We start from the raw sequence: 24,291 nt of genomic DNA on the forward strand, positions 1-24,291 counted from the left end.
CTCACGGGGGTCGGGGGGCAAGTTCTGGCTGCCGGACGGGGCCGCTACAGGGGTCTGCGGTGCCCTCTCCCCTCCCCTGGCTCTCAAAGCCTATCTGGGCACCGGCCCTCCTCGCCCTGCCCCTGCATGAGACACTTCGTGGACATGGAGACGGGGGGCGGGGAGAGGCTTCGGGGCGAGGGTGGTCCTGGGCTGCTGCTCCTGAGCGAGGCCTCTCCCGGCCAGGGCACCAGGGAAAGCAGAGCCGGGCCGGCAGGTGGGCACCGGGTCCCGGCACTGGTGAACGTTTCCAGGGGGCTCCATCCGAGCCTCCACCCCCACCCCCCCCAAGACGCAGAGACCCGGCCCAGTTCCGCCCGCGCTCCGGCCAGCTGCGGTCTGCCCTCGTGCACGCTCCCTCGACGGCCCCCCAAACCCGCTGCTTCTGGTGTCTCTGGAGACCGCCCCCCGCGGACGCAGGGGTGCACACGCCCCAGGGAATTCACGGCAGCACCGTCTGCAAAACGCTGGAAAGCCCCTAAGTGTCCAGGCACCAGCTGAGTCAGCCCAGGGGCACGTGGGAGCGTGGTGTGGGCTGACCGGGTGCAGGGCCTGGAGAGGGAGGTTCGGGCCAAAGGGCAAAGGGCAAAGGGCTGCAGAGCCAAGAGCGCGGCTGCCCCTGGCGAGCACAGGAGAGGGAGAGCAGGAGCGTGCTGGCCGGTGAGCTACGGAGGCGGGGGACAGCCCGGAGGGACGGCGGGAGGGACACGTCTGCGGACGGGGCCCTCGGTAAAGACCTGCCTTGGTTAGTGCCTGGAGGGCCGGAGCTACACAGGCCTGGGTGCGGCCGTGCGTGTGTGCGTGTGTGTGTGTGTGTGTGTGTGCGCGCGCGCGCGCGCGCTCGTGCGTGCATGTGCGTGTGTGTGCGCGTGCGTGTGTGTGTGTGTGTGTGTGTGTGCGTGCATGGAGGCATGTCTCCAGGAGCATTCTATTTTATTTTCTTTTTGGGTCACACCCGGCGATGCTCAGGGGTTCCTCCTGACAGTGCTCAGGGGACCCTAGGGGATTCTGGGACTCGAACCCAGGTCGGCTGCATGCAAGGCAAACGCCCTCCCCGCTGTGCTCCGGCCCGGGCCCCTCTGGGAGCACTCTACAAACACGCGTGTGCCTCCTGTCCTGTCCTGGCCCCGAAGCGGCCCCGAGACAAGCCCGCGCCCCCAGGAGCAAAGAGCACCCCGGCCGTCCAGAGCCCGGCCCCCGGCCCCGCTGCCCACGGGCAGACTCGAAAACGGCGAGTCAGGAGAGCGCAGCTCAGGGGCCGGGCTGTCTCGGGCAGCCCACCCAGGTGCGGTCCCGGCATCCCACGGGGGCCCCCGAGCACCACCAGGAGGGCAGAGCCAGGAGCGTGTGCACCCCCGGGCGGAGAAAAGGAAAGCGAAGGAGCGTTTGGGGAAAGGACGGGGTTTCCCACCAGGCCCGCGCGGCGGCCACCAGGGGCTCTCCATGGCCACCTCTGGGCTGCCGTGAGTCCAGGGGCGAGACCCCTGGGCGAGGAGGCCGACGAGGTCTGGGGACTGTCACTCCCAGTGGGGACGGCAGGGCAGCTCCCCTGGAGGGAGCATCAAGGCCCTTCCTGTGCGTCTCCCGGACGCCCCCACCAGGCGGGGGACTCGGCAGGCCTGGGGGACACCAGCCCTGCCAAGGGCAGCAGCTGCGGACATCAGGGTCCAGCGAGGGAAGCGGCGGGTAGAGGCCCGGCCCAGTGGAGGGGGGCAGGGCAGCGTGAGGCCGACGGCCCGACGGCCACGGCACCGCGGGGATACCCTGGGCTGTCCCGGGGACCCGCCGCAGGGGTCCGAGGGAAGAGGCGGGAGGGGCGGCACCTGTCCAGCAGCAGAGTCACCCAGAGAGGGCGCAAGGCAAGAAGCAGGGCACGGGCGAGGCGGTTAGAGGGTCACCCGGGCAGAGGTGCTCCTTGTCCCGGGTGTTTCAGGGGCCCGAGGCAGCCCAGGCCCGGGGAGAGCAGAAATGTAACCGCAAAGACGCAGAGAGTGGATCAGCAGGCGTGGGGCTGCGTGTGCCCAGAGGGGTCCGGGAGGCAGGAGGGCCACCAAGCCCCCCTGTCCCCAGGTCCCGTGGTCCATCCCAAACTGCCCCTCAGCCACACCTGGGCCGCTATTCGGGGGAGACTGGGACGAGGGGGGCTGGAGGGGGAGGTGGGCGTGTGTGTGGGACCCTGAGCCCCCCCAGGATTGACTTCTGGGGACAGAGCCAGGAGGAAGCCCTGAGCACCACCGCGTGTGGCCCCCGGACAGAAATAAAGCCCCCGACCCAGGAAGGCTGCGGCCACAGGGCCGGGAGCTGGGAGCCTCGGTCAGGGCCGCGAAGACCCCCCACGTCCGCCTCACGGAGACCCCGGAGCTGCTCGCACCCCCAAGAGACAGGGCCGGGCGGGGCGGGAGCGGCCACTTCCTGGACCGGGCTCGGGTGGGGAGGTGAGGGCTGGGGTGGCGGTGGCGGGCACGGGCGGACGGGACGGCTCTCAAAGTGAGTCGTTGGGAGTGACCCAGCGACCCACCAGCCGGGCCGGGTGACGCGCGTCCCGGCCTAAGGCGACCTGGGAACCAGCGCCTGTAGCAGCAGCGCCTGCCGGGCCCCTCGGGCAGACCCGGGCGGCGGGAGGGAGAGCCAGGTGGCTCAGGGCCCAGCGCGGACAGCACGGCGGCACCACAGGTGTGCAGGCGAGAGCACTGGGGCTGAGCACTGTGCTCCCTGCCAGTCTTGGCGGGCAGCGCCACAGTGGACTCAGGACAGCACTCAGGGAGATGCTCCTCGGGAGACCTGCCCACACTCACCTCCTGCACTCACCTCCCACCTCCTAACTCACCTCCTGCACTCACCTCCCACCTCCTAACTCACCTCCTGCACTCACCTCCCTTACCTCCTGCACTCACCTCCCACCTCCTAACTCACCTCCTGCACTCACCTCCCACCTCCTAACTCACCTCCTGCACTCACCTCCCTTACCTCCTAACTCACCTCCGTCACCTGCACTCACCTCCCTTACCTCCTGCACTCACCTCCTGCACTCACCTCCTACCTCCTAACTCAACTCCGTCATCTGCACTCACTTCCCTTACCTCCTACACTCACCTCCTGCACTCACCTCCTGCACTCACCTCCCACCTCCTAACTCACCTCCTGCACTCACCTCCGTCACCTGCACTCACCTCCTGCACTCACCTCCTACCTCCTAACTCACCTCCTGCACCTCCTACACTCACCTCCTGCACTCACCTCCATCACCTGCACTCACCTCCTACCTCCTAACTCACCTCCTGCACTCACCTCCATCACCTGCACTCACCTCCGACACTCACCTCCCGCACTCACCCCCAGCACTCACTCCTACACTCACCTCCAAAACTCACCTCCAAAACTCACCTCCAAAACTCACCTCTTATACTCACCTCCTACACTCACCTCTCATACTCACCTCCTATACTCACATCCTACACTGAATGCCAACACTCACCTCCCTCACCTCTTACACTCCCTCACCTCCAACACTTACCTCCAAACCTGACTTCCTATACTCACCTTCCTCACCTCCTACACTCACCTTCAACATCACTTCCAATCTTGCTGCTTGGGCCCAGTCTAAAGGTCCTTCTCCCTCTCTTCCTTCCCGCTAACGTGCACACACACATGAAGACAGGCGTAGACACACGTGCAGATACACACACTCGCACACATTCTCATTTGCTGTCAGCTTCTGATGGGGGGGTTGCTCCAAGAGGTGCTGAGGAGGCTCGGGGAGCCCGTCTGGCAGTGCTCAGCCCCTCTGGCCCTAACTGGATGCAAGGGCCCCAGGACTTGGCCTGGCAGGGGTCTCTGGGGACCACCTGTGGGAGCAGGGGTTGCTCGGGGCTGGCTGCACCCTGCCCTGGACTCTCCCCACCCCATCACAGACCCCTACTGAGAGACGGGACCCCCGGGAAGGTGCCCCTCCCCAACACAGCCCCCCAGCAAACCCACGGCCCGCCCGCCCCCCCTCTGCTCGCCACCCTTCGGGGAGGGCAGGGCCGAGGGCAGGACCCCAGGGAGGGAGGCAGAGGGGCACAGGGAGCCGGACGGACGGCATGCCCAGGTCGGACCCGGCTGGCGCACCCTGAGGGTCGGCGGGAAGCCCCTCTGGGCCCGGGCTCGGCACGGCCTTCGCCGGAAGCCAGGGGGCAGCCGGGCCTCCTCCCCCCTCCCCGGGCATGTCCCGAAACGAAGTAGCAGCAGAGCGTGGGCCCAACTCCCAGGCGCGGCTTCACTCCAACACGGCCGGCTCCAGCCAGCCCGGCTGCTTCGCCCCTGCCGCGCAGGCCGCTCCCCCCGGGCCCTGAGCAAGGCCTGAGTCCCCACAGACAAGCTCCAGCCAGCCCGTCACCGGACTCTGGCCCGAGAGCCCACCAGCCGCGGCCAGGGGCACGGGGGCCGCCAGCTGGTCTCAGGTTCCAGGACGGGTCTCCAAGGGGGTGTCTCTGCAAAGCAGGGCTGGGGTGGGTAGTCTGAGACCCGACTCAGCACCCCACGCCCTCCCGCCAAGGTGTGACTCGGTGGTCCACGGGGTCCAGGCTGGGCCCATGCACAGCGCCCCCTGCAGGGCCCAGCGGAGCCCAGCCCTGGCCCGCGCATCTCCTTCCCTCAGGCCCTTGTCTGAGGTTCTAACCCGCCTGGGCCCCGCGGCCAGGGCCCCAGCGGACCCGCGTCTGACCCCCGCCGCCCCGCAAGCCAGACGTCCCGGCTCAGCCTCAGGTGGGGCGCGGGGCGGGCGTGTGTGTCCGGGGCCAGAGACCCTCCCGGGCGCTCATGGAGCCCAGACGCTGTCGAGGCAGGATTCAAGCCGGCTCCCCTCCCCGCTGCCCCCTGCCCCCCAGACCCCCGCGGAGGCAGCGACAGGCCAGACCCCAACCCGCCTCCCAGCGCGAGCGTGACGAGGAACGACCGAACCACGACCCGGTGGGGGCTCTGCCGCTGATCCCCGCCCCGGGAGCCTGAACGGGCGGCCGCCGCCAAAGCCCCCGGCGCCAGCTCCTCCCACACCGGGCCCGTCCAGCCCCATCAGCTTCGGGCCAGCCATGAGGGGGACAGAGACCAGAGACGGGCCGGCCAGAGCACGGGCGGGGCGCGGCGGCAGGGTGGCGCGGCCAGTGTGGACGCTGCGCTCCCCCACGCCCCAAGCCACAGGCCAGCGGGGCTGGGCCCGGGCGGCCCACCCCACCCCGCCCGAGCGCCCCCTTCCAGACAAGGGCCCCAAACCCCGAATCTCCCCGACCCAGAAGGCTCCCTGCGTGCTCCGGGGGCCCGACAGGGTCGAACCCTGGGCCAGCTGCGTGCAAGGCCAGCGTCACACGTGCTGTACCACTGCTCTGGCCCCGAGACAGTCTCATCGGAAGCACCTTCGGGTGGGGACCTGCGTCAGGCCCCGAGAGTAAGGACGGGCGCGGGCAGGCGGCGAGGCTGACGCCACGAACGCCCCCGCCTCACTGCTGCCACCGGGAGAAGTTCCCGGACGACAAGCTGGTCCGTGTTCAAAGAAACGGGCCTGATGCAGGCCAGCTGCCCCCACCCTCCGCCGAGGGGCGATGGTGCAGCTCCCGCCCGCTGCCAGCCAGGGTGAGCACTGGAACAAGGGGCTGCCCGAGTCTGAGGGCGGGGCCGCAGCAGAACCTGCATGCATGCAAGCGAATGAGCATGTACATACACACACACACACACACACACACACACAGGCACATACACACACACAAACACACAGAAACACACAGGCACATACACAAACACACACACAGGCAGCACATACACAGTGCATACACAAAGATATAAACACAAAAAAACATATACACACACAGGTACATACACACACAAACACACAGACACACAAACAGAGACAGTCACACAGAGGCACATACACAAAGACACAAACATACACATAAACACACACAAACACACACATGGGCACATACATACTGCACATACACACACAAACCACACGTGCACATATACGTGCACATATACACTCGCACGTGCAAACCACATGCGCACAAACACACAAGCACATATACACACAAACACACACAAACCACACGCACATACAAACACACACACACACACACACACACACGCATGTGCGCACACCCCCCCCCCCCAGCTCACCTTCGTTCTCCCCGCTGGCCTTGCTGCCCTTGGGGCCCTCGGGGCCCTTGGCCTTCTCGGCGTCCTCGGCGCCCTCCTCGGCCGAGCCCTTGTCGTCGTCCTCGTCCTCGCCCACGTTCTTGTAGTTGGGCCTCTTCTGCAGCCGCCGCCGGCCCTTGTGCCTGCTCATCTCCAGGGAGCGCTCCAGGGACTCGGCGGGCTTGGTGAAGCACCGGATGCTGGGCGCGGCCTGCGGGGGGGACAGGAGCGGGCGGGAGGCTGAGCCTCCAGCCACCACGGTCTGACCCCGAGTGGGCCCACGCCGCTGTGAGCACCGAAGGGCGAGCATCTGGGTGAGAGGCCCTTCTGGGGACCCTGACCATGGTGCATTCTCAGGTCTCTTTTGGGGGGCCCACGGGGTCCTGGGGACGGCACCCGGGGGCTCCCGCCGGCGCCCCCGCCCTGAGCCTCTCCCTCCGCCGTGACGCTCGGTCTCTCCCGAGGAGGGCTGGGCGCCGGCCCGGAGGGGGCAGAGCGGGGTCCTCCAGCTGCTCCTGGGTGCCCGTAACGTCCAGCGAGATGAGCCGACTGCTGCTACAGCTCAGCCAACGTGCCGGGGCGGCGGGGGCCTGGGCAAGCTCCCACAGTGCTCGGGCCCACCAGGCAGCCCCCCTGAACACACGGTGCCAGGCGGCTCGCTCTGGGCTCTGCACGTGCTAGGATCGAGCTCGACCACGTGTGCTCCCTCCCGAGCCCCACAGCCCCCTGAGACACCTATTCTGTGACTCTGGGGGGCAGGAGACGTGGGTCATACACGGCGGTGCTCAATGGCTGCTCCCTAGACGGTGCTCGGGGGGGACCATGTCGTGCCCGGGACCCAACCAGGCTCCCACATGTAAAGCAGGTGTGCTAGCCCCCTGAGCTGTCCCCCCACCCCAACTCCTTAAATGAATTTTGTTGAGGGCTGGAACGATAGTACAGCAAGTAGGGTGCTTGCCTTGCACGCGCCCGACCTGGGTTCGATTCCCAGCATCTCATAGCGTTCTCCAAGCACTGCCAGGAGTGATTCCTGAGTGCAGGGCCAGGAGGAAGCCCTGAGCATCAGGGAGGGCGTTTGCCTTGCATGCAGCCAACCCAGGTTCGATTCCCAGCATTCCATAGGGTCCCCCGAGCACCGCCAGGAGTAATTCCTGAGTGCAGAGTCAGGAGGAACCCCTGGACATCGCCAGGTGTGATGCAGAAAAAAAAAATTGTTGAAGGGACTGGAGGAAGGGACAGGTACAAGGGATAAGGCGCCTGCCTGACACGCAGCAGACCCAGGTTCCATCTCCAGCACCCCGTACGGTCCCCGAGCCCACCAGGACTGAGCCCTGAGCACAGACCCACAACTCGGCTCTGAACACTGCTGGGTGTGGCTCCCACCTCCCCCCCAACAAAATCTTTAATTTTATTTCAAAAGAACCTGCCTACCCGTGGAACACTAGTACCCTCTGCTTATGAAAATGGCAGAAAAGGGGCCAGAGCGACAGCACAGAGGGGAGGGCGTTTGCCTTACAAACGGCCGACACTAGGGTTCGATTCCCAGCATCCCACAGGGTCCCCTGAGCACTGCCAGAGGGTAATTCCTGAGTACAGAGCCAGGAGGAACCCCTGGGCATCGCCGGGTGTGACCCAAAAAGCAAAATAAATAAATAAATAAAAATAAATAAAAACCCACAGTGGATGAGACGGGGGTGGGGGGGGGGCTGGACGTGCCCACCCAGAAGTGACCCGCCCAGGGTCACCTGGCAGTGACGCAGAGGTGGGATGTGGGGGAGCTTGTTCTTTAGTTTGGGCGCCACACCCGGGGTGCTCAAGGCTCCCTCCTGGCTCTGCACTTGGGGATCCTTCCTGGGGGGGCCCAGGGGGCGTGTGGGGTGCCGGGGACCAAAGCCGGGTCTGCCGCGTGCGAGGCGAGCGCCCATCCCACGGCTCCAGCTCTCCCTCGGGGGGGGGGGGGGGGAGACCCCAGGTGCCCAGGCGCGGAGAGGTGCCAGGACGCGCCAGGCCCGAGGCGGAAGCCGAACCTTCCCGCCCGGGGCCCAGGGGCCGCCCAGTCGTGACTTCATCGGCACAGAGAGGAGCCCGTCTGGAAGCGGACGTCTCCGTCCCCCTGATGCCGGCGATCCATCTTCTGAATCCACCCCCCGCCCCGGCGACTCGCCCCCCCTCCCCCCCCGCCCCACAGCCCTTGCCAATAAGCAGATGGTCTCGGGAACACAGATTAATTTCAATAACGCTCAAAATGAAACCTAATTGAAAGCTAAATTAGCATCCAAATCCAAACATTCATTTTTATTCGCCCGCCATGAATTCGTTCATGCACGCACACACACAGGGAAAAAAAAAATGACAGGTAAATTGAGCTCTACTCCGAAGGCCCCGGAAACCAGAGATTCATTACGAGGCCGACAGCCCGGAGCCCAGAGCTGGCAGCGGCCTGTGGGGGGGAGGGGGGAGGGGGGGTTGGGCCCCGCCTGACCTGGGGAGAGGGACGCGGCCTGGCGCCCCCCCCACCTCCTGGAAGGACCCTCGGGGAGGGAGAAGATGAAGATGGAGCGGCCGGCCGCTGCGGCCCCTTCCTCGCGGGGAGCGGGCCACGTGCCGCCGTCCATCAAGCCGGCAGGGGAGAAGGCCGAGCGCGACGCCGGGAGACGCCGCCCGCCAGAGGCTCTCGCGAGGAAGCCGCGGGCTCATACCCGCCGCGCACCAGGGGGGCAGGGGGCCCTTTGAGACGGGTCCCCGCAGCCACGCACCACAGCCGTCTCCTAGCTCGGGGACGTCCAGGCACAGACGCAGGCATGGACACGGGCCCCGAGACACAGTTCCTTCGGGGGGGGGCTGCAGCGAGAGCACAGGGGGAGGGTCGGGGGCGCGTGCCCGGCCCACGGCAGGCCAGGGTCCCCAGAGCAGTGGGGCGTGAGCCGCTGGCAGCAGCAACGTGCCAAGGGAGTCGCAGGGGCAGGGGAGGTGCCCACCGGGGAACTTCAGACACTTAAAACGCAACCATGCGGGGAGCCGCGGAAATACCCTAAATGCCCGTCAACGGGGAGCGGTGGGTGGTTCCAGCTGGTCAGCGTGGGAAGCCACGCGGATGTCTCAGGGGCCAGATTCTCACTGGTCTGATCTGATTGGGGGCCACTCCCGGCGGCGCTCAGGGCTGACTCATGGCTCTGTGCTCAGGGATCACTCCCGGCAGTGCTCAGGGCTGACTCCTGGCTCTGTGCTCAGGGATCACTCCCGGCAGTGCTCAGGGCTGACTCCTGGCTCTGTGCTCAGGGATCACTCCTGGCAGTACTCAGGGCTAGGTCCTGGCTCTGTGCTTAGAGATTACTCCCAACAGTGCTCAGGGCTCACTCCCGGCAGTGCTCAGGGCTGAGTCCTGGCTCTGTGCTCAGGGATCACTCCTGGCAGTGCTCAGGGGACCCTCCGGGGTGCTGAGGACCCAGCCAAGGTTGGCCGTGTGCGAGGCCAGTGCCTAAACGCCTGTGCTCTCCTGCGTCCTTCTCCGAGTGACGGGCGAACGCAGGACGAGCCCGGGATGCAGAGTGGGACAGCAGGCAGGGACAGGACTCGGGGGGAGGCACCTGCCCTGCACGCAGCCGGCCCACATTCAGCCCTGGACCACCTGTGGCCCCCGGAGCGCCCCCCCCGCCCCGTGAGGCCCGGGAGCTGCGTGCTGAGGCCGCGGCCGGCTGTGTGGCCCTGCTCCCACCCAGAGGTCAGCTGCCACAGGTCAGTGCCCAGCCACTGCACGGGACGCAGATGGACCGTGGACCTGCCACGGGAGCCACGTCCTGTGTGTTTCCTCGCGGTGAAGGAGCCCACGGCCCTGGGGCCAGAGACCCCGTCCAGCTCAACCCAAACAAGAGAGCCCCGGTGCCTTAGGCCTCGGAGGACACAGACCGCTCACGGCGCCACCCCAAGACTGGGAGGACCCCAGCGGGTGTGGAGGGAGGGGCCGGGATGGGGCCGGCCACCAGGTGACCAGCAGCAGGCCGAGCTGCCAGGGTGCCCCTGCCCTGTGCCCAGGGCCCGAGTTCCTCGCCTACCCCAGGCACGGGGGTGGGGGCGGGGCACAGGGGCGTTTCTCTAGGGAACAGCCTTGCTTCTCCTTCTCAGCTGGGAGGGCTCGGGGACTCCCTCTGCCCGGGGGGGACAGTGCTCCGTCTGCAGCTCAGCGGGCAGGGCGAGCGGTGTTGATGGAGACGGGGCGCGGGCGTCCGGGGCTGGGTGCAAGCCGGTGAATGAGAGCGGACGGGACCGTGCCCGGGCCCCTCGCTGGCCTCAGCAGCCCCTGCTCCCGGCCCCGTCCAGCCCCTCCCGCCCGAGACTCCGACCCCCGCCCCGAGCTGAGCCTCCGCTGAGTCCTGAGGGCCACCGCCAGCCCCCCAGGGCACCCGTCGCCCCTCCGCTCCCCACCGCGTGCCCCTCCCCAGATCCCCGTCGCCGTCGCTGGCTGTCTCCGGCCCGGAATGCCAGACCCGGGGGCTGGGGACCCTCTGGTTCCGGGCCCCCTAAACTACGGGTCGAGTCCTTGCAGCGCCGGGGAAAGCGTCCACCTGGGAGCCACCTGCAGAGGCGACCGGACCACACCGACACAGCGGCCAGGACCGAGACGTCTGCTCACAGACCTCCGGCGCCGGGGCAGGAGCGAGCACCGGAGCTGGGGTCTGACCCCCAGTAATCAGACGGCCCCGGTGGGGGGGGGCCCGGAGCAACAGTCTAAGGGGCAGGTCGTGTGCCTAGCACAAGGCCGACCCAGACTCAAACACACACCCCGCACCCCACCTCCCAGGGCCACCCCGAGTGCAGAGTCAGGCGAGATCCCTGAGCACCGCCAGGAGTGGCCCCAAACAACAACTATCCTGTCTCCAAACTCAGCACCAGGCGCGCCCCCACTCCCAGTGTTTAAAAAGTCACTTAAAAACATTAGTTGGGGGTGCTGGAGTGATAGCACAGCGGGGAGGGCGTTTGCCTTGGACACGGCCGATCTGGGTTCGATTCCCAGCATCCCACATGGTCCCCTGAGCACTCCCAGGGGTAATTCCTGAGTGCAGAGCCAGGAGGAACCCCTGTGCATCACCGGGTGTGACCAAAAAGAAACAAACAAAAAAAAAAACATCAGTAAGGGGGCTGGAGCTCTAGCACAGCAGGGAGGGCGTTTGCCTTGCACGCAGCCGAGCTGGATTCGATCCCTGGCATCCCATAGGGTCCCCCGAGCACCGCCAGGAGTGATTCCTGAGTGCAGAGCCAGGAGGAACCCCTGAGCATCGCCGGGGGTGACCCAAAAAGCAAAAACAAAAAAAAACAAAAACAAAAACAAAAAACACCAGAAAGCCCTCAACGTCCAGGGAGGAGTGCGGGTTGATGCTGGACACGGGCTGAGGGCAGAAGGGGCAGTGCCGCCAGGACAGAAGCCAAAGGTGCCCACTGCGGCCCCTCAGCGACACTCCCACCCCTGCCCGCGGAGCCGTCTCTGGGTCTCTGTCCCTTGCCTGCCCGCCTGTCCACCCAGAGTGCCCTGGGAGCTCCTCGCCCGCCCCCCCCCCCCCGTCCCACTCCTGGCTGACGCCACCAGCCCGGCCCCCGGGGCTCCCCTCAGCGCTGGCCTGTCTCTGCACGACGGGGTCAGCTTCCCCGGGACCCTCCACGCCACTGGAGCACGGTCTGCCCGACCCTCGCCATGAGCGAGAACTGCCTCACACAGGGGCTCCCCCCGAGGCCCCCGAGGCCCACCCCCTGCACCCCCAGATGGGGGACGCAGCGTGAGTCCTGGAAGGCCGCCGGGCAGCGAGACCCTGGGTGTCCAGAAGCCTCTTCCTCCACCCGGGCATTGGCAGTGGCCCAAAGCCTGAGCTCCAAGGCGCCGGGCCATGGTGCCCTCCACACTGACCCCGCCCCGGCCTGGCAGAGGGTCCGGCCCTGGAGGCACGGGGTCCGCAGAGCCTCACTCTCAAGGAATCAGCCGCAGACGCCCCCGTCCCCACCCGGTCACTTCCTGCAACACCAGGGCCAGGGGTCTTGGTCCCTGCGCAGGATCTGCGGGCAGCCCCTGCCGTGAGCCTGTCACTGCGACCCCCGTGAGCCGGGGCCCGTGTCCGGGTCCGGGTGCCGGTCAGCTCAGGCAGCGTCCAGGGACAGACACACCCTGTGACACAGGACGGCCTGGGTCGGACCCCAGGCACCAGGCGTGGTGGCCCCGGGCCCGCCGGGAGGAGCCCTGAGCACAGCGCCAGGAGTGCGGCCTCATGGCGCACAGAAAGACGGAAGCTCCGACCCGCAGCCCGTGGGTGCTGTGCTCCGGGCGCCTTCTTCGCGCCCGCGTAGGTCTCCCCCTGGGAGCAGCAGGAAGCGGGGCCTGGGCAGGGGCACCAACTGGCCGGGTCAGCCTGCCGCAGCCCTCCCTGAGCCGGCTTCTGGGCAGAGGAGGGGTCCCGGGGGGCAGACTTGGCCTCTGCCCCCCCAGAGTCGTAAAGGACATTCAGGAGGAGCAGGGAGCACCCACACCCCCGCCGGACACGCTCCTGCGGGGAGGACTCTACAGTCCTGCGGGGAGCACCTCACGCTCCTGCAGAGAGCACCTACGTCCCTGACTGCGGGGAGCACTCTATACTCCCGCGGGGAACACCCCACACTTCTTCAGGAAGCACCCCATGCTCCTGCAGGGAGCACTCCTACACTCCTGCAGGGAGCACGTCACATTCCTGCAGAGAGCACCCCTACACTCCACACTCCTGCGGAGAGCACCCCACACTCCTGCAGGGAGCACCCCTACACTCTGTAGGGAGCACCCCACACTCCTGCAGAGAGCAATCCACACTCCTGCGGAGAGCACCCCACACTCCTGCAGAGAGCACCCCACGCTCCTGCAGGGAGCACCCCTACACTCTGCAGGGAGCACCCCTACACTCTGTAGGGAGCACCCCTACACTCCACACTCCTGCGGAGAGCACCCCACACTCCTGCAGGGAGCACCCCTACACTCTGTAGGGAGCACCCCACACTCCTGCAGAGAGCAATCCACATTCCTGCAGGGAGCACCCCATGCTCCTGCAGGGAGCACCCCTACACTCTGCAGGGAGCACCCCTACACTCTGTAGGGAGCACCCCTACACTCCACACTCCTGCAGAGAGCACCCCACACTCCTGCAGGGAGCACCCCTACACTCTGTAGGGAGCACCCCACACTCCTGCAGAGAGCAATCCACACTCCTGCGGAGAGCACCCCACGCTCCTGCAGGGAGCACCCCATGCTCCTGCAGAGAGCACCCCATGCTCCTGCAGGGAGCACCCCTACACTCTGCAGGGAGCACCCCTACACTCTGTAGGGAGCACCCCTACACTCCACACTCCTGCGGAGAGCACCCCACACTCCTGCAGGGAGCACCCCTACACTCTGTAGGGAGCACCCCACACTCCTGCAGAGAGCAATCCACACTCCTGCAGGGAGCACCCCATGCTCCTGCAGGGAGCACCCCTACACTCTGCAAGGAGCACCCCTACACTCTGTAGGGAGCACCCCTACACTCCACACTCCTGCAGGGAGCACCCCTACACTCTGTAGGGAGCACCCCACACTCCTGCAGAGAGCAATCCACACTCCTGCGGAGAGCACCCCACACTCCTGCAGAGAGCACCCCACGCTCCTGCAGGGAGCACCCCATGCTCCTGCAGGGAGCACCCCTACACTCTGCAGGGAGCACCCCTACACTCTGTAGGGAGCACCCCTACACTCTGCAGGGAGCACCCCTACACTCCTGCAGGAAGCACCCCTACGCTCTGTAGGGAGCACCCCACACTCCTGCAGAGAGCACCCCACACTCCTGCAGGGAGTACCCCTACACTCCTGCTGTGAGCACCCCTACACTCCTGCAGGGAGCACCCCTATGCTCTGCAGAGAGCACCCCGAACTCCTGCAGAGAGCACTCCTGCACTCCTGCAGGGAGCACCTCACACTCCTGCAGGGAGCATCCCTATGCTCTGTAGGGAGCACCCCCCACTCCTGCAGAGAGCACTCCTGCACTCCTGCAGGGAGCACCTCACACTCCTGCAGAGAGCACCCCACACTCCTGCAGAGAGCACTCCTGCAGGGAGCACCTCACACTCCTGCAGGGAGCATCCCTATGCTCTGTAGGGAGCACCCCATGCTCCTGCAGGGAGCACCTTGCACTCCTGCAGGGAGCACCCCCCATATTGCTGGCCAGACCCGACAGCTCAGGGGGCGCAGGCAGCTCCCAGACTCTGTCTCGGGGTGGGGCGAGCACAGAGACGCAGCTTCTCCAGAACACCGCCCTGCGCTGGGAGACATGGAGGATGGAGCGCAGAGGCCAAGGGTGGAAAGGCCCCTTAAACACGGGCTCGCACATGCATGTTCCGCGACCGGACCCCCAGCCCGGCACAGCTTCGGAACCGGGTTCTCTGCCTCCCCGCGAGAAGGCGCGGCCCCGAGCGGGCAGCAGAGGGTCTGCAGAGACGCTTATCTGACCTCGCCGCCGCACTTTAAATTTAACCCTAAATTACAGACTTTCCAAATAACTCTCTTCTCCCCCGGCCTCTCGCTCTCCAATTTTGGTTTGGTTTGGTGAAAGGTCTGCTGGTAAAGAGAACGGAGCAGTACCAGGAACTTATCTACGAATTACGGGAAGGAGAAAGTAGGTTAAAAAAGACCAAGACACTCAGAACAAGTATGACCAAACCACATCCGAGTTCGGCAGGAAACAATAGGAGCCGGCGCCCCTGGAGGGGAGGGCGGCGCCCACCGCCAGGGCCCCACGCCCCTCCCGGACCCCAGAGGGGCTCAGAGCAGAACACAACAAACCCCGGCTTCCCACGCGGGCAGAGGCGGCCCCCACCGGAAGCAGAAAGCTGACACTTTCGCTTGGGCTGGCGGCTCCTTTCCCCGTTCAGAGTCTCCTCTCCGCTGCTGCGCCTCTCCCGGCCTCTCCCGGCCTCTCCCCGCCCCCCACCCTGCAGGACCCCTAATTAGAGGGAAGCGGCAACAGGGGCGTCTGACGCTGGGAAGTGGCGCTTTCTGTGACTCGCAAACTCAGGGACCATGACACATCTGCGGTCAGCTGGCACCGCTCTGGGCCCGTCCTGGTGACCACACGCCTGTCCACTTCAACCAAAAGGCAAATACGTGAACGTGCCGGCGGGGGTGGGGGCGGGGCAGCGTCTGGAGTGCACACCTCCCGGGCTGACCTCGGCGGGGCCTGTCCTCTGGGGGGTGGCGCTCTGGGGGCCTGAGCTCCGGGACACGGCACGGGCAGGCGAGCAGCACCTCGGCACGCGCCCCCGAGCTGAGCCTCGGCCCGCACACAGGCCCTGGACCGGCTCGGGACAGGCTCCAAGACAGCATCGGGGGAGAAACGCCCAAAGCGTTAGAGCCCACGGCTTCTGAATGTCCCTTTCGAACGTGCTGAAAAGCAAACCAGAAGCTTGCGGAGCCGGGCTGTGCCCTGCGGGGCGGGCACCCGGCTGGACTGTCCAGCAGGGGGGAACGAGGCGTGCCAGGGCCCCTGGGAAGCTCCTCACCCCCCCCCCCCGCCTCCACTCAAGAAAAGCTTCAGGGCATTGCAAAGAGAAAGGAAGGAAAAAAAAGGAAGGGCCGAGGAGATGCTCAAGGGCGAGAATGGGGACTCTGCATGCGAAGGGGGGCCCCGGGTTCAATCCTGGCACCTCAAGGTCCCCTGAGCACTGCTAGGAGTGCTCCCCTGGCACTAGGCTGGGGCCAGCCCCACCACCACCCCTGCCAGAAGTATCAGTGGTGGGGCTGGAGTGAGAGCACAGCGGGGAGGGCGTTTGCCTTGCATGCGGCCGACTCGGGTTCGATTCCCAGCATCCCATAGGGTCCCTCGAGCACCACCAGGGGTAATTCCTGAGTGCAGAGCCAGGAGGAACCCCTGAGCATCGCCAGGTGTGACCCAAAAAGCAAAAAGTAAGTAAATAAATTAAAAATCAGCGGTTCCCAAAACATCAAATCACAACCCATTTTCTAGCCATTTCCTTGTAAAGAGAATGTGGTCAGCCCTGGTCACCGAGTCCAGCTTCCTCCTGCAGAACCCAGGAGGGTGGAGGTTTCCTAGGTCGAGCACTGTCTGCGGAGCCTGGGGGGGTCCTGGCTCCAGTGTCACAGGGCGAGTTCCAGCATCACCGGGACTGTCAGAGGGGCCTTGCACGTGCCCAGAGGGGTCTTGCACGTGCCCAGAGGGGTCTTGCACGTGCCCAGAGGGTCTTGCACGTGCCCAGAGGGGTCTTGCACGTGCCCAGAGGGTCTTGCACGTGCCCAGAGGGGCCTTGCACGTGCCCAGAGGGGTCTTGCACGTGCCCAGAGGGGTCTTGCACGTGCCCAGAGGGGTCTTGCACGTGCCCAGAACACCCAGAACAGCACAATGAGGACAGGGGTGACAGAGCGAAGCAGAACCGGGGGCACAGCAGGCAGAGAGAGAGACACCGGCAGGGCGTGTCCCCTGGGCTGGTGGCGGCCTCCCCCCGATCCCCCCAGCCCATCTCATGCTGCCGCCACCCAGGATCACGGGCCTGGCAGCCTTTTCAAGGCCCTGGGCTCTGCCGTCCCGGAGAGCAGAGGGGCCAGCCCCGCGCAGGCCACAGCTACGACCAGAGGGCACGGTGGGCGGTGGGGGGTGGGGGCGAGGCCGTGCCCGTCCCATGCGCCTTATTTACCAGTCCTGCCCCAGAGCCAGCAGCAGACCCCGCGCAGGGCAGCCGCCTGCCCCCCCCACCCCTGCCCCGCCTGTTCCCTCCGCCAGCAGCTCAGGGCCAGCTGAGACCCGCGTGCAGGGAAGGAGCCAGGAGGAGCGGAAGGGCGGCCTCGAGCCCAGGACCCGGGGGCAGGCTGGGAGCTGGGCCGGGCCAGGCTTTGGGCGACACACGCAGCCCCTAGGGTTGCCCTCCCACCGCAGTCGGGCGACAAGCGTGTCCGGAGACGGTGCAGGGGCCAGGCAGAACTGCAGCCGGCCCGTGTCCAGCCTGCAGCTACTCACACGCACTGTGCTCCCCGCCCCCCCACCCCCGCCCCCCCAATGCCCCTACTGCTCCCCACCGCCCCTGCCCCCCCGCCCCCCACTGCCTCTACTGATGCCACGTGCCCCCGCCCCCCCATGCCCCTGCTGCCTCCCCACCCTCCTGCCTCCCACAGGGGCCGCTGTCACCCGCGCGTCCTCTGGCCCACCCAGTCTGACCTGTGCCCCGTCCCGGTGCCCGTGTCCACCCGCCGCAGAGCCCGAGGGCCAGGCGGGGCGGGCCCTGCTCCCGCGTCCAGCTCCCACCTGGAGGCCGGCACCGTCGTGGCAGCTGAGCCCCGGCCGCGCTGCTGCTCCGGAGGCCCCGGGGTCCAGCAGCAGCAGCAGTGACCGCGGGTCACGGCGCAGAAAGGGCCCCGGCCCCGGCCACTTACGCTTCTCGGGACGTCCTGCTCGGCCTCGGCGGGCAGCTCCGACGGGTCCCCATTGAGGATGACCTCCGCCAGCGAGTTCACCAGCGGCGCGTGGTGGATGATGAGGAAGACCTGGGGGAGGCGAGGGCGGGCATAAGCGGGGCCCTCCCGGGGTCCCTGACACCCCTTCCGGGGCCAGGCCCCTCTGTGGAGGCAGGCGCCTGGCCAGCGGGCGGCAGGAAGGGCGGCAAAGCCAGACTGTCCCTCGTGTCTGCCTGACAGCGAATGGGGCGTGTGGCCACGTGGAGGGAGGCCAGCGGCGCCCCCCGGCCCCCACCCCCCACGACAGCGTCACCAAGCGGACGCTCCAGCCGCAGGGAAAGGAGGACGCGGGCCCGTCAGCACCTGGGAGCCGGCGCCCCTCGGGAGAAGGGCCCGGCCCGCCAGCTGGGGCCTCACCCCCACCCCCACCCTGCCACTCTGTCCGGAAATGCCCGGAGACGGCACGGCAGGGAGGGCACTTGCCTTGCACACAGCTTACCTGGGTTCAACCCCGGCATCCATAGGGTCCCCCGAGCCCGCCAGGAGTGACCCCTGAGCACTGAGCCAGCAGTAGGCCCCAAGCATCGCCATGTGGCCCCAAATTAAACAAAAACAAAAGTTCCATTGAGACAAGAAGGAACCCCGAGAGCCAGCGTGAGACCAGGTGTGGGGGGCCCAGACAGAGGCCTGGGCGGGGTCCTGCTGGCGCAGACGGTGACACAGTGAGGGGGACGGGGGTGGGACTGGCCCACACGGAGCCCACCAACAACCCGGCCATGGAGCCTGCAGCCGTCACGCAGCCTCCCGTGCCGTGTCTGGGCCAGGCCTGGACGCGCCTCTTCTTCCTTCCTGTGCTCACGGAGCACCTGCCGAGAATCCGGCACGGGGGGCCCCGACTCTCGACTGTGGACAGATGCAGTACGTGGGGGTCACCCCTAGGCTGGGGTGGGGAGTGGCGGACAGAGACACACGGACACACACACACACACATACACACATACACAAACACACACATACATACACACATACATACATGCATACATATATAAATATATACACACACATACATACACAAACATACACACATACATATACACATACACATATACACAAACATACACACACATATACATATACACACATACATACACACATACATACATGCACACATATATACATACACACATGTATACATATATACACACATACACATACATACACACAGACACACATATAAACATATACATGTGCATACACACATACATGCACACATGCACATGCATACACACATATATATACATATGCACATAGACATACACATACATATACACATGCGTACACACATACATTAACATGCACGCACACACAGACATACACACATATACAGACATACACACATACACACATACATGTGCACACAACACATACACACACACACTCTGCGGGGACACGGCAGTGGGCGCGGGCCACAGGCCAAAGCCTGTCTCAGTCGGACGAGGGCTGGGTCTCGGGGCCCAAACACGCAGATGTCGGGCGAGAGGACCCCGTGCCAGCCCGGAGGCTGCACTAAAGCTCCAGGGAAGCTCGAGTCTCAGTGCTCGCACTCGAGCCCGGGGGAGCGTCCGACAAGCTGGCGCCTCTGTGAGCTGCCGCGGCCGAAACTGCGGGGGCCGAGCTGGGCCCGTGACCAGGGGACGCGCCTCAGAGGGAGACTGGGGGTCCCCTCGCCCCTGCCCGGCCTGCCCCATGGGGAAGGGGCTGGAAGGAGCCGCAGGGGGCCGAGGGGACGAGACCCCTGGCGGGGCCCCGGGGGAGGAGCACTGTCTGGGTGCGAGGGCCGGGACTGGCGGGAGGGGCCGCGGTGTCTGCGTGTCCCCGCGGGGGCAGCGCAGGCCGGGGCTGCGCGCAGTGAAAATACTTGCCGAGTTATGTAAGCGGGTCGCCATGGAGCTTTTCCCCTCCGGTAAATATTAGTCCTGAGGAGGAAGCGCAGCCCCCTGCCAGAGGCGCAGCCGCCGAGAAGCCCTCCAGGGACAGGGCCCGGACGGAGCGGGGCTGACGGATGCACGCGGGGCACCCGCAGTCTGGGGCCCCAAATGGGGACCCCTGCAGTTTGTCGCCCAGGGTGTGAGGAAGGTTCTAGAACCGCCCAGCCCTCACTGTGCCCGAATGCATTTTCCATGTGTCTTTATGTTTGTTTTTGTTTGTTTTGTTTTGCTTTCGGGGCCACCCCCGGCGATGCTCAGGGATCACTCCTGGCGGTGCTCGGGGACCCTATGGGATGCTGGGGATCGAACCCGGGTCGGTTGCGTGCAAGGCAAATGCCCTCCCCCCACCCCCAGTGCTATTGCTCCAGCCCCTTCCACGAGTCTTCAGAGGCCCAGCCCTGAGCGTGTGAGAGCACCTCGGGGCGACCCGGCCACGCCCCCCGCCCCAGAGCCCAGACGTACCTGGGACAGCAGGTAGAGGGACACAGGCAGGCTGATCTTCGGCCGCTCCCCTCCCTAGGGAGAGGCAGAGTGAGCGGCACGAAGCCAGAGGGGGAGGCTGAGGGCCCCTCCCCCCACACGCACTGAGATCCCACGGCTGATGCTGGGACCCCGTGGCTGGTGCTGGGACCCCGTGGCTGGCCCTGGGGCCCTGCATCAATGGGCCCCTCCCACCGACGCTCCCAACACAGGTCATCCTGCTGCAAATCAACCCCCAGCCGGACTCGCTCAGCACCCGCGCGGGCCTCGCTTCGCCTGAGACGTCACCCACGAGGCTCTGCCCGCCAGCAGGGCCGCCTGCAGTGACGGGCCTGGGCACTCGGCCTCGGGGAACCCCCGTGTCTGTCCCGGGCGCCGAGGCGCTCCCGCGCGCTCCAGGCTGGAAGGACGTTGGGGCAGATCCGCAGTGGACGCCCGGAGGGAGAGGCAGGGGGTGGCCCCGCGCTGCCCCGGGGAGCGGAGAGACCCCCACCCCACCCCCTGGGAGCCGCGGACCCGGGGCCCGCCGCTGGGTGGGACGCGGGGCCTCGTGGGCACTGTTCCGGGGTGCCGGCCCGCCCCGCCCTCCCGCTGCGGTCTCGGCCGCGCCCACCTTGCCCTGGTTCTCCAGCGAGGACACGTAGAGGGGCAGGAAGAGCCGGTTGAGCAGGTGGTCCGTGAGCACGTCATTGAGGAACTCGCAGTTGATGATGAGGATGTCGTTGAGGTAGTGCAGGTGGTCCAGGTGCTCGGCCACCAGGTCGCTCAGCTTCCCCCGGTTCCGGTGCCTGTGGGGGGGAGGGCGGGGGGGAGAGAGGGAGAGAGGGAGAGAGAGAGAGAGAGAGAGAGAGGGAAAGAGAGGGAGAGAGAGAGAGGGAGAGAGAGAGAGGGAGGGAGATAGAGGGAGAGAGAGAAAGGGAGAGAGAGAGGGAGACAGAGACAGAGGGAGAGAGAGAGGGACAGAGAGAGGGACAGAGAGAAGGAGAGGGAGAGAGTAAGGGAGAGAGGGAGAGAGAAAGGGAGGGAGAGAGGGAGAGGGAGAGAGAGAGGGAGAGAGAGAGGGAGAGAGAGAGGGAGAGAGAGAGGGAGAGAGAGAGGGAGGGAGAGAGGGAGAGAGAGACAGAGGGAGAGAGGGAGGGAGAGAGAGAGGGGGGAGAGAGAGGGAGAGAGAGAGGGAGGGAGAGAGAGAGGGAGAGGAGAGAGGGAGGGAGAGAGACAGAAGGAGGGAGAGAGAGAGGGAGAGAGAGGGAGGGAGAGAGAGAGGGAGGCAGAGAGAGAGAAGGAGGGAGAGAGAGAGGGAGAGAGAGGGAGGGAGAGAGAGAGGGAGGCAGAGAGAGAAGGAGGGAGAGAGAGAGGGAGGGAGAGAGACAGAGGGAGAGAGGGAGGGAGGGAGGGAGAGTGAGCGCCCCCAGGCAGGGTGGGCTCACTCCCATCAGCCCCCCCCCGACAGCAGGGCCCTACAAGCTCCTCGGGACGCCCCTGGCCCAGAACAAACCCACCTGGGCTCCGAGCAGCCCAGCCCAGGGCCCCGGCTGACGCGGTGAGAGGCCGAGCTCCAAGCGGGGTGACGGGACAGCGACCCCCGGCCAGTGACCAGGCCAGGCCCATGGCCTCTGGCCAGGACGGGCCCCCGCCCCCACCCCGGGAGCTGTCAGCATCCGGCCAGGCAGGTGGGTCCCACCCTCCCCAAGGTCAAGACCCCCAGCCGCTGGGGGCCGGCGTCCCCTCCCCAGAGCTCGGCTGTGAGGAGCACTGTGGGAGGAAGACGCTGGCGCTGGGCCCTGCCGCTGCTCCAGCGGGGCAGGAACTAAAGGAGCGCAGAGGTCAGAGGGGCCGGCCACGGCCCCGACACGGGGTCACCTGTGTGTCCCTGACGGAACTCAGCAGCGCCAGTGCCCGCCACACCCCCTCTCGCCCCCCTCTGTGGCGTGGCCTCCACGGCAGCCCCCCAGCTTCCACGGAACCTGCTGGCGGCCGCGCAGGGGCGCCACAGCCTCGACTGATCCCCAGCCAGACACACGGCCTCAGCAGCTCCGCCACCTCAGCTGGCTCCACTGCCCTAGCTGGCTCCATCACCTCAGTGGCTCCATCGCCCCAGCTGGCTCCATGGCCTCAGCAGCTCCGTCACCCCAGCTAGCTTCACCACCTCAGCTGGCTCCGTCACCCCAGCTGGCTCCAGGCCCTCAGCTGGCTCCATCACCCAGCTGGCTCCATCACCTCAGCTGGCTTCATTGCCTCAGCTGGCTCCAGGCCCTCAGCTGGCTCCATCGCTTCAGCTGGCTCCATCGCCTCAGCTGGTTCCACCACCCCAGCTGGCTCCATCACCCCAGCTGGCTCCATCACCTCAGCTGGCTCCACTGCCCCAGCTGACTCCAGGCCCTCAGCTGGCTCCATCAGCCAGCTGGCTCCACCACCTCAGCTGGCTCCACCACCTCAGCTGGCTCCACCACCTCAACTGGCTCCATCACCTCAGCTGGCTCCATCACCTCAGCTGGCTCCATCACCTCAACTGGCTCCATCACCCAGTTGGCTCCATCACCCCAGCTGGCTCCAGGCCCTCAGCTGGCTCTATCACCCAGCTGGCTCCACCGCCCCAGCTGGCTCCATCACCCCAGCTGGCTCCAGGCCCTCAGCTGGCTCCCTGGCCTCAGCTGGCCTCTGTGCTCTTTTCCAAGACGTGCCTCGCTTACTCACACCACGTGTGTCCTTCCGCGCCGCAGGCTCCCTCTTGTCTGCTGCCCCCCACCTGGAGCTCACGCCCTCCCCACAACCTCGGGAGGCGTCTGTGTGTGTGGCTGGCACCCCCCCCCCCGCCATCAAAACCCAGCAGAGGGACCTTGGGAGGAAGAGGCCCGCCCCTATCGCGCGGCCCCAGCCACTCACTCCTCGTCCGTCTGCACGCAGTTGTCCAGCTCGATCACGTGGCTCCCAATGAACCAGACCAGGTTGGAGAAGTAGGGGACGGCCGTCTTGTCGCGGATGTAGTGCAGCATCGCCTGGTTGTCCACTGGGCGGGCGTGCAGGGGGGAGAGGGCGCGTGTTGGCCGCGGGCGGGGGGGAACACGCACCCACCCCCGCAAGCACAGGCAAAGGCCCGCGTGGGCTGAGCCTCCTGTCTCTCCCAGGAAGACGGGCCGGGGCGGCCTCGCTCACAGGACCCAGACGGTCTGGGCTGCCGGGGGCCCGGGACGGCCGGCGACTCGGGCAACGGGTTAACAGCGGGCCCGAGAGCCCGGGGGGCTGGCGGCGCGGGCAGCTCGGCCACCAGGAGGAGGCCCCGCGTGCACGCGAGGCCACCGGGTTCACACGGAAGGGGGAGATTAGAAAGCGGAAAATCAGAGGAGAGTGACTTACATGACACTGGAATAAGGAAGGCGGGAATCGGCAGTGAAGGAAAGGCAAAAACAGACAGCAGTTAACAGGGTCGGACCCGAGCGGGGCGGGAGGCTCGCGGGGCGGGGAGCCGGGCCCGGGGCCCGCTCCGGGGGGGATCAGGTGAGAGGAGACAGAAAGGACAGAGCACAGAGGGCAGCGGGGCTGGGGCTGGGCCCGGCCGCACACGCCGAGGCTGCTGGCGCCCACGCGGCTCAGTGGGCAGCGCTGGGCTGCCCTAGGACCTCAGGGGAGCGAAACCCACCTTCCCCGATCGATCATGCGCGCAGGAGCCGAGCTCTCCCGACCGGAATTCTCCCCCGCCCCCAAGGACCCCAGCTCGGGAGGCCCCGCGGGAGGCGGGACCCGCTCTCAGAGAAATGCTCTTCTTGGGTTCCAGGGGTTCTGGGCGGGGATGGGGGGGCTGCAGGGAGCCCCTGAGCACCCACCTCCCCCCCGCTACGGGGGACCCCCCACACCCGGGACACGGACACTGGAGGGCAGAGCTGCCTGGCGTGGAGAAAACGGGCCCATGCCAGTGGGCAGAGGCTGGGGCTGAGGAGGTGGCCAGGGCCAGAGAACGCTTCCCGGGGAGGGGGGGAAGGGAGGGGGGAGGGGCGGGGGGGGAGGGGAGGGGGGGAGGGTGCATCTCCGGCTCAGGCGTCCAGCGGCCTCCGTCGGAGCGAGCCAGCCGGCAGGTGGAGCATACAATGCTGCCCCCTGCTGGCCAGGAAGTGCTAAAGACCCGTGTACCCCTCAGCGCCCGCCGGGAGCCCAGAGTCCCACCCCACGGGGCTGGGACCAGTT

At 66.5% G+C, this 24,291-nt stretch overlaps 1 protein-coding gene across 4 annotated transcripts in view; it reads right to left on the reverse strand.

The window, feature by feature from the left end:
• The window catches only part of CLEC16A (C-type lectin domain containing 16A), a 126,328-nt gene that overhangs the window by 80,944 nt on the left and 21,093 nt on the right, over nt 1-24,291 (reverse strand). For all 4 annotated transcript variants that reach the window (XM_055134568.1, XM_055134572.1, XM_055134571.1 and 1 more), the window contains exons 6-10: nt 22,996-23,119; nt 20,726-20,900; nt 20,095-20,148; nt 17,624-17,734; nt 6,187-6,415 (exon numbers count right to left, since the gene is read on the reverse strand). In XM_055134568.1, coding sequence (XP_054990543.1) covers nt 6,187-6,415; nt 17,624-17,734; nt 20,095-20,148; nt 20,726-20,900; nt 22,996-23,119 — 693 coding nt within the window. The remainder of the gene's footprint in view (nt 1-6,186; nt 6,416-17,623; nt 17,735-20,094; nt 20,149-20,725; nt 20,901-22,995; nt 23,120-24,291) is intronic.

This window comes from Sorex araneus, chromosome 4 (assembly GCF_027595985.1).
Source record: "Sorex araneus isolate mSorAra2 chromosome 4, mSorAra2.pri, whole genome shotgun sequence".
Classification (NCBI taxonomy): Eukaryota; Metazoa; Chordata; class Mammalia; order Eulipotyphla; family Soricidae; genus Sorex; species Sorex araneus.